Source organism: Nymphalis io, chromosome 29 (genome assembly GCF_905147045.1).
Source record: "Nymphalis io chromosome 29, ilAglIoxx1.1, whole genome shotgun sequence".
Taxonomy (NCBI): Eukaryota; Metazoa; Arthropoda; class Insecta; order Lepidoptera; family Nymphalidae; genus Nymphalis; species Nymphalis io.
In genome coordinates, this window is record NC_065916.1 from 1,460,991 (window position 1) to 1,470,763 (window position 9,773).

Sequence of the window (9,773 nt, forward strand, 5' to 3'; positions counted from 1 at the left end):
TTTTTAATCTCGGCTGTTTGTGTTTTGTTTATTGTTCATTTAAATAAAAAAAAAGTCATTTATAACTGATGTCTTATGCGGCCTTGATGCAACGTTATGACGTCACGCCTTTAAATTGGAACGCAGAGGAAAGTTCTATTTGTAAACAATTTTCATACAAGACTAAAAGTAGCCAGGTGGAATATTCTGAACTGCGACCGAATTCGAATCAGTGACGTAGCTATGATAGATATTGTGGCAAGTCGGTGCGGTGCACCCCCACCCCAATAATGCGAGGGGGGACCGAGGGGCAATATATGAAATAGACTCCATATATAGATATAATACAAATACCAAATTTTATATATTTTTGAGTACTTTATTATTATATACGAGCTATCCTTCCCGGCTTCGCTTTGGTAGAACGAGACATAATACGTTTATATACATATAAGCTAGTACAGCTAGTACGCGCCAGTAAAGCTCCCAATCGGCATATATTTTTCCGATATCAACAATCATCGTCATATTTCAGCCAATTCACACAAAAGCCGAGACGGAATAGTGGTTAGAACGCGTGAATCTTAACCGATGACCGTGGGTTAAAACCCGGGTAAGCACCACTGAATTTTTATGTGCTTAATTTGTGATTATAATTAATCTCGTGCTTGACGGTGAAGGAAAACATCGTGAGGAATGCTGCATGTGTCTCATTTCATTGAAATTATGTCACACGTGTATTCTACCAAACCGCATTGGAGCAGCGTGGTGGAATAAGCTCTAAACATTCTCCTCAAAAAGGGAGAGGTCTTAGCCCAGCAGTGGGACATTAACAGGTTGTTACTGTACTTATGAATACACCAAAACCTTCCTCATTTAATTTTCTGTCCATTGCTGAAAACCGTATACAAATCTGTTAAGCACTTTTACGTTTAACGCGGTCACACAGATAGATGTTTTTTGCTTTGTTTTATAAAATGAAGTGATAACAAGGAGAAAAACAAAGTTCATCTAACATTTTCTATACTTCGGCGACATATGTACCAATTAACGCAACGCGTATCTCACTTGTGAAATAAAAATTTCGATACGTTTTTAATAACAAGAAACTGTAAAAAGAAATGCTTATAATTGTATAGATATTCGTGAAATGTAATCAAATTAATTTCAAATTATAATTTATATTTGAACTTTATATATCTTTCTATCTGTTTTTATTATATTGCATATATGTCTGCACCAATTAACGCGACTCTACCGGAAGTTATCCGCTAAGCTTCGCAACTGAATGCGACGTTGAATTTTAACTCGGTATTTTGCTCAAATTTTAGTCACATCGTATCTCACTCGTGAAATAAATTGTTTACTGGTGCTTCTTTTTTTACATTTTGTTGTTATTATTAAAAAAAACGACTTTTTTTATAGAATAGAGAGGCGGACGAGCATATGGGCCACCTGATGGTAAGTGGTCACCATTGGCATTGTAAGACCAATTACCATCACGTGGCCCATATGCTCGTCCTTAACATAAAGTGCGCGACTCTTCAAGAATAACATGCATTTGTCTTGGTAAACTCGAATACAATCTGTAACTTTACGCATTATTGTCTAACCATAAAAAAACCATCATGATGTTTCAAATAAATAACTTTGAGAATAGTTCTCTTGGTTAAATTATTTATATCTACATCCGAATGCGTGCAAGAGACGGATAGCTACAGCTGTCCCATTTTATCGTCAATTTAATCTAAATTTGATTTAATTTCGTAACGACAAACCCTATCGGTGAATTTCAGTGGAATGTTGAAAGCATTTGCATCCTACATTTATGGGATAGTACTCAATTAAAGCACTCTACACTCGAGCTTGTATCTACCATCGATTTAAAAATAAAAATTAAGCGCTGAAGCGCTGCAAAATTTATTTAAATTAATATTTAATACACGTTCGTTGGAATTGGTTAAAATTGAAAAAAAAAATTGTGTAATATAGTCCATTCATTGACTACGAATGTTTGCATGCAAGTGGGGTGGGGGTGGGGTTAGCAGATGTTAGGTATAAAAAGTAGCCTATAACCCTTCCTTGGGGTTCAAGCTTACCATAACAAATTTCATCGAAATCGGTTCGGTTGTTTAGCCTTTAAAGCGTAACAGACATACAGTATTACTTTCCTATTAAAGATACTTGTGTTCGCTAATTAGTCGAATTTCGACCATAATTATTGTTGAAAATTTCAAATAAACGTGAATTTTCACGTTTCGGACCTATTTTTTTTTTAAATATTTTTCGATAGACACAGAGGAGCATAAGATGCAGTACAGTTTTGTCTATGCTTATTTATATGGATATTGATAATAAATTATTTTATTTCTTTGTTATTATTTATTTACATTGAGTTTAAGGAAGCTGTTAATAAAACAAGCTTTGCTTTGTAAAAGCCCGTCTGAGTAGTACCGCGTAACGTCGATACTTAGTATTGTTGTGTTCCGGTTTGAAGGGTGAGTGAGCCAGTGTAACAACAGGCAAACATTGCTGTTTAGTTAAGCACTGATTTCTCTCGTTCTCTCATTATTGATTTGACATTCGAAAGAAGATTAGCAAGCTAAGCAACGTTAATAAATAAGATCGTGAGTATTTATTTTGTCATAACGTAACTATATAACAATTATATAATATTTTTAATTCAATAACCTGTTTTTGATGTATTTAAAAATATTTCCTTATGTTGCTTTCCATTGATCGTTCAAATATACGTAGCGATAAATTGCGCTTTCTCGACCAAGCAATGTATGTTGCAGCATTAACATTATTACATAACTAATTACCTGGTTTTTAAGTATATAAAAAACGAATGCTATACCAGCGGCTTCACTCGCGTCAAAATTCAGAACTCCTAAATACTTATTTAAAGAATTACCTTTTTTTTTAACTTTATGGGTAAATATTTCCAGAATCTTTTTTAGTGGTAACTTACTGTGTACAAGAAAACATTGCTAATTTTCTGGACGCTAGTCCCAGTAGTTTGGGCTGTGCGTTGATCCGTATCCGTAACAGCCTGTGAATGTCCCACTGCTGGGCTAAAGGCCTCCTCTCCTCTTTTTGAGGAGAAGGTTTGGAGCTTATTCCACCACGCTGCTCCAATGCGGGTTGGTGGAATACACATGTGGCAGAATTTCAGTGAAATTAGACACATGCAGGTTTCCTCACGATGTTTTCCTTCACCGTAAAGCACGAGATGAATTATAATCGCAAATTAAGCACATGAAAATTCAGTGGTGCTTGCCCGGGTTTGAACCCACGATCATCGGTTAGGATTCCCGCGTTCTTACCACTGGGCCATCTCGGCTAATGTGCGTTGATATGACACATAATCAGTTAGTTATTCTTTTATACGTAGATGAAGAAGGAATAAGCTCCTCAAAAAGGAAGAGGAGGCCTTAGCCCAGGAGTGGAACAATCACAGGCTGTTACAATATATATGACCGAATACGCTGATAACCGAATAGAGTTTTTTTTGTATTATTTATACAAAAAAAACTACTACAAATTTCATTATTAAGCGTAAACTGCATTAATTCCGAAAGAACTCCATTACTCACCTTAAGAATGATGACAACCGACTTATGTTGATATAGTATTTTGACGCGTGTATCCTTGAAATGTTATAACAATTACGGTCAAAGTCGCATATCACTATCTGACATTTTACGACCGTTTTCTGCGATGAGTTTCGTGTTCGTTCTCACAAGATAGCCCTACTAATGTTAATATATTTGCATAATTAATAATAATAATATCCTTCGACATTATCCACACACGGACATCTGATCCCAAATTAAGCAGAGCTTGTACTATGGAAACCAGTCAACTGATATACTACATAACATACACAAATAAATACTTATATAGATAATTACACCCAGTCCCAGGACAAACAGACATGTTCATGCACACAAATGTCTGTCCTGGGTGGGAATCGAACCCACAACCTTCGGCGTGAAAGGCAAGTATCTACCAACCACGTCAACCGGGTCGTCATCAATTGTTTCAGCAAATTGCCAATTAACACTATCAACTGGACCCCGACTAGGGTGTGTATTGTGTGGTTTGGTAAAGTAAATGAATATTCGTTGCAATTAATTACTATAGTACTAGTTTCCGCCCACGGCTTTCCCCCTATTAACCCTGTACTCAAAAACAAATGAAATTACATTATAATAATAAAATCCTTACTTGCTCTGAATACGTACAAATCAGGTGTTAACGAGTTTTTTCTTACTTTAAAATTCATAAAAACTTAAGACAAACTTAACAGAATAATAGCAAATATCAATTAAAAAATTAATTATATTTTAATACTGGCAATAACTTACTTCTGGCACTAACTTTCTTGGAGTCAAGAACAACAAGAGCCATGCTTAACGTAATACTTTTTAAACGATGCAGTTTTTTAATTGTAATTATATAATTAATTAGACGATTACATTTTTAGTTCTTGTTATATTAATTCATTTAATTATTTTGAATTATATGTTATCTATGTCAGTTCTTATATGTTCTCGTTTTATTTATTTGATTTTTAATTAATTTCGTTTTATTAGCGAATAATAATGACAATTTAATATGATAGTATTTTTTCTTAATTAACATGATAAGCTAATTAATTTTATTTCAATAATAGATTACGATATTTATATGTAAACGTGACATTAAATATTGCGCGCTAAAACGGATAATTTGGCTGATTCTTTAAATTCTAAGATCATGTTAACCCAAGCTCGTAATAAAGAATATTATAATTTAAAAAGTTAAAAATTTATAAACGAGCTCACTAATATCGTCTAAGAACTAAAATCGACGCCATTATGGTTTAACAATGTATTTATTACAAGTCTAAAACCTGTGTCATAGCGCACTGAATATTGATAATTGCGTTTATCTACCGCGATAAGACTTTTAATACGGAAATATACATATAATATACATTTCAAACCGTAATTTTCTTACAAATATATGTTATAGACACTTAATACCTTTTATTTAAACAGTCTTCTACTGTTCGTAACATAATTTTTTATAGATAACATAAAGTGTAAAAAAAAATCGATGACAAAGGGAAAAAAGATACGGTTTTGTTTTTGTGTATTTATTTATTCATAGATATTATAATTATCGTCTTAAAATTTACATCGACAAATTAATAAACCGCCATTTTGTTCTTTTTTATGTCCATTTTTTCTCGTTATTAAAAGAAATGACCTTGGATCATGTTTTCATATAATCGTTTTATAATGCACTAGACGAATATATACGATCGCCATTTCCCCTTCGTCTTCAAATAACTAGAACACGCCATCGATGTACCTAGATTGCGCGCGCAACACGAAGACGCCATCTTGTTTATATTTTACAGCATAACATACGCATTGCTACATACAAACAAAGAACTCTATCATATATTTATTCGCTCTAACATTTAAGTCGGATATATTTGAAATAGGTTTTCATGTAACTCGTAGTTGGTCGTATTTTTACACGTTAATAAATAATTGATCGTTTACTATGTAAGACTGCAGTGCAACAAAATATTCATACTATAAGGGACTTCCAAATAATTTTGGACACGTAACAGAAACCAATGACGATGCATTGATTAAAAAAACTCTTTTATTCGAAATCGCACAACTAAAGATTTTTTTATTTAACGTGCGGTTAAACATTTTTTTAACTATTTAATTTTATATGTTCAGGGAATGCGCAACGAGGCATACTAAACATAAAAAAAAATTAACAACGCAGAAAAGTATATGATATTAACTTACTTAAGCAATTCAAATTGGAATCTAGTAGAATCTTATTGGAAAGAAATAAGATTTTTCCGCGTTTAATTAAACATTGAACGACTGTCATTTGACTGATATTGTGTTTGATCGGATTTATAAACATCTTAGAAATTTAAACTAGTAATAAAAAAACCATGTGCTGGTGTATTTATTATGTTTAATTGAATTTAAAATGTTATTCTTAAAACACCAGAATGACCAATCTTGATCTTTTATGTGACTTCACTGTCAACAATAAAAAAAAAAATTACGAAAATAAAAAAATAATACTATATTATTATAATTATGTAAAAAATATATTAAAAAAGTATTCTTATACATAATTCGTAGGCATTTTTATCTAAAATGAACAAGATAATGAATTTAAGAGATTAACAATATATTTTATTTAGTAAGCAGTCTACCATGGTACAGCACCTTGCACCTTTGTGCATGTAAAATTGAATAAAGAAATAAATTGATGTGATATATGGGACACAGCCTTACCAGCACTTACACATTCAATTTATACATATAATATAATTATTATAATAATAAAATCATTTGATCTAATTAATTTCTCTGGCTAAATATTTTGAAAAACCTCAACCTTATTGTGGATGGATAACTTTGAATGTAACCCATACATAGTCAGTCTAGTGGTATATACCTTATCTATAGCAGAAGGAATGTTATGTACATTGAATGTCAATATAGGTTTTTTGTTATCAAAATGAAAATGATAAAAGCTAATGCGAAATCAACGCCTAAGTACTTATTCCACGCATTAAGCTGTATTATTTTTACTACAATCAGTACAATATAAAATAGATATAAAATATTATTATTTCGCCTATAATTTTATTTAAGCGCCCATTTTTGGTATATAGTAATGTACTAGACCCTCTATGTATATATAATATATGGAAAATCTGCAAATGAAAAAAAATATAAAAGGCTCGTATTAAAACAAAGTTTCTGAAAAAAAATGCCCACATACAATTATACAAAGAAAAAAGAACCGCTTAACAATTAAATATAACAATAGAATTAATAATTTTACAAACAATGACAATTCATAAAAAAAATTAAATCATCTTCCTGTTCATTTCTTCCGTTCAGTAGATTTCTGACTAAACATTCCCAATGCATTGGGCACAACAGGCTGACTTGCATCACGGGCAAGCCCGCAGCAAGATGCAGTGGAATGTTACGTCAATAAGTTTCTCTTCAACGTCTTGCCTAATCCCAAGGTTAAATTACAAAATTGACATTCTAAACAATTTATATAGGAAGTGATAATACTTTTACAATAATACTTTTACACAAGGCCAATAGCAAAGGCAAACAGTAAGCCAAGAAATTAAGCTAGTTGAATGAAAAATACAGTGTTATTTACTGGCCTATGTATATATAAGGTGTTCTTTGTTTTTGATCATTGGAAATTACTTTATCAATGGCTTGAGGACAATCAAATGTAGTGGATTGTCTCTAGGCAAATGGATTGGGTTAGTGAATTCGCTTATTATTCGCTCAGCTATTGGCCTCATGTAAATGCATTAATCTCGAATATTACCGCCTAAACTCCGAGACCGACGGCCATATTGGTTTTTGTGACGTCATAGTTACGGCCACACTAAGTGATCTCATTTGTCTAAATATATTTGAACACAAAACCTCAATAACTGTTAAAACTACTCATAACTATGTCACAAGATTTATATAACATTGAGAAGTGGTAAGTGTTCAATATATATAATTGAAATTTATACACAAAACATTAAATCGTTTTTTAAACAGTTAACTAATGACTTTAATTTAACCAAATATAGCTTTTGTAATTAATTTGTAAATGAAATCATTGATATTAATAACTTCTGACGAATTTTTTTAATAATTAAAAATCTTATTGAAATATTGTACTCGTACCAAAAAAATATTTGTAATGTTGGTGGACAAAAACATTTTACATTTAAGAGGGTCTTAAGAGGTGTGTGATCACATTTTGAAATTAACATGGTCTTCTTGTTTCTCTTCGTAATGATGATTGATAACAAAACCCACCCACCATTCGACAAGACTGAAGTCTATATCAGCATCAGTCGAGCCAAATGACGGGCAGGTCAGGTTATTGTCTTCTTACTTCAATGCACTTCTTTGTTTTCATATCTTCTTGTTGAACTTAGAACTACATTTTTTTATAAATTTATAGTATATTATTAAATTTAACCGCAAGTTATTGTGAAGTTTTTTTTTTAAATTATTTATCGATGAAATTTTTTATAATTAAATCATCGAACGAAAAACTAAAACGGCACCGTCAAAAATTTTCATTTTCTTATTAGAATCTCCATTAAAAAAAAAGTTAAGTTGTAAAGCATTTGAGAATTAAACCGCGACGTGTTGGACGCAATACTACATGCTACGAGGGTTGATAAACGTATGACGTGTTGAGATATTACTATAGCGAAGTACGTATACATACATATATAATTATATACATATATATTTACCTGGGAGGTGTTGCTGTCGAAGACTGCATCGTAAGCGTAAATGCGCGGCGGCTCCGGCGGGCTCACGTTGTTCCTGGTAACTGCAATCGTGCTGTTCACGGAGTCAACTGATACGCAGTTGTACGCCCCGTCCAGTTTTTCCTTCTGGTCCATAGGACGCACGCGCACCACAACGCGAACATTCTCGACCGTAGGCGCGCCCAGCTCCGCGTCCTAACGTTATAATTACAAGAAAATGTATGAAAGACAAGCCACACGTGCCCTCTTGGCGCCTATTGCGTAGTTGAACAACGTACTAGACATGACCCTGACATAAATTTAACGTGACTCACGAAAAATTATAAAGCGAATCGTATCGTATTGATTTATAAATGTTAAAACTATACATTGCTAAAAGAATCTATGCAGCGATATCGATTTAACCACGTAATCAAAATTCGCAAATTCCAATGAGAATGAAATATGAATACGTACCTATAAGAAGGAAATGATTAATTATGAAATCATTCGCGAATTCCGGAAATCACATGATACAAGTAACATATTGAGATGACTTACTGGCATTGTGCACGTTCTTCTTCGACGAGACTGCGCGAGGTTGTATTTATTTTCACAGAGGCAGGGTTACGTCTTTGTTTGTCGAATATTAGGTAAAAATCAATACTGACGACCTACTTTTCCCGGGGCCTCGATTCGTTCTTCGAAGGAAATGAAATGACAGTTACATGAAATGTTACCACTCAACAGCAGTAAATGAAGTAAAAAGTTATTGTTTTTTAAATACGTTTAATTTTGAAATAGTATATTTATAAAAATGTAATAGATTTTAAAAGATTGAATTGAAAAAATTAGTGTAATGAAATTTTCAACTCTTTTTTAAACATATACGGTAGCCAGTGTCGACATCTATAGTCGTTAAGGAAGTAGTAGTTTAATTATTTTATTATTATGGAAACGAACATAACAAAATACATAAAAAACATACATACAGATTTATTTTATTCTACATGATCTCAAATTGAAAAAAATTAAAAAATATATAGCTTGAAAAACATCAACCTATCTTCCGATGCTAAGATTGGGGATTTCAATATTTTGATCGATATTTAACTTTGAATTGTAAAGTTGGTTTAATATACAAAGATATATTATTAAAGAATAGCAAACTGTACCATTATTAACTATATATTATATATTGACTATATACTATATATTATATATTATATATATATATATATATATATATATATATATATATATATGTAACATTATTATAATTAAGACTATAAAATAAAAAGCTTTTCTCACTTTGAACTTTATCGTAATATTCAAAATTTTTATCTTTAAGCCGAAACACAACAATACTAAATTGCTGTTTGGCAGAATATCTAAATGCGTATAATTGATGGTTAATATTTCTTACTGTGCTAGGCGGTTGTGAACACTTGCCATCGGCCGA

At 32.0% G+C, this 9,773-nt stretch overlaps 1 protein-coding gene across 1 annotated transcript in view; it reads right to left on the reverse strand.

Annotated features, from left to right (window-relative positions):
- LOC126779481 (kinesin-like protein KIF3A) overlaps positions 1–9,035 on the reverse strand; it is a 28,350-nt gene extending 19,315 nt beyond the window's left edge. Inside the window, exons 1-2 of the mRNA XM_050503489.1 lie at positions 8,873–9,035; positions 8,315–8,527 (exon numbers count right to left, since the gene is read on the reverse strand). Coding sequence (XP_050359446.1) covers positions 8,315–8,527; positions 8,873–8,878 — 219 coding nt within the window. The 5' untranslated portion in view covers positions 8,879–9,035. The remainder of the gene's footprint in view (positions 1–8,314; positions 8,528–8,872) is intronic.
- Positions 9,036–9,773: the final 738 nt, after the last annotated feature.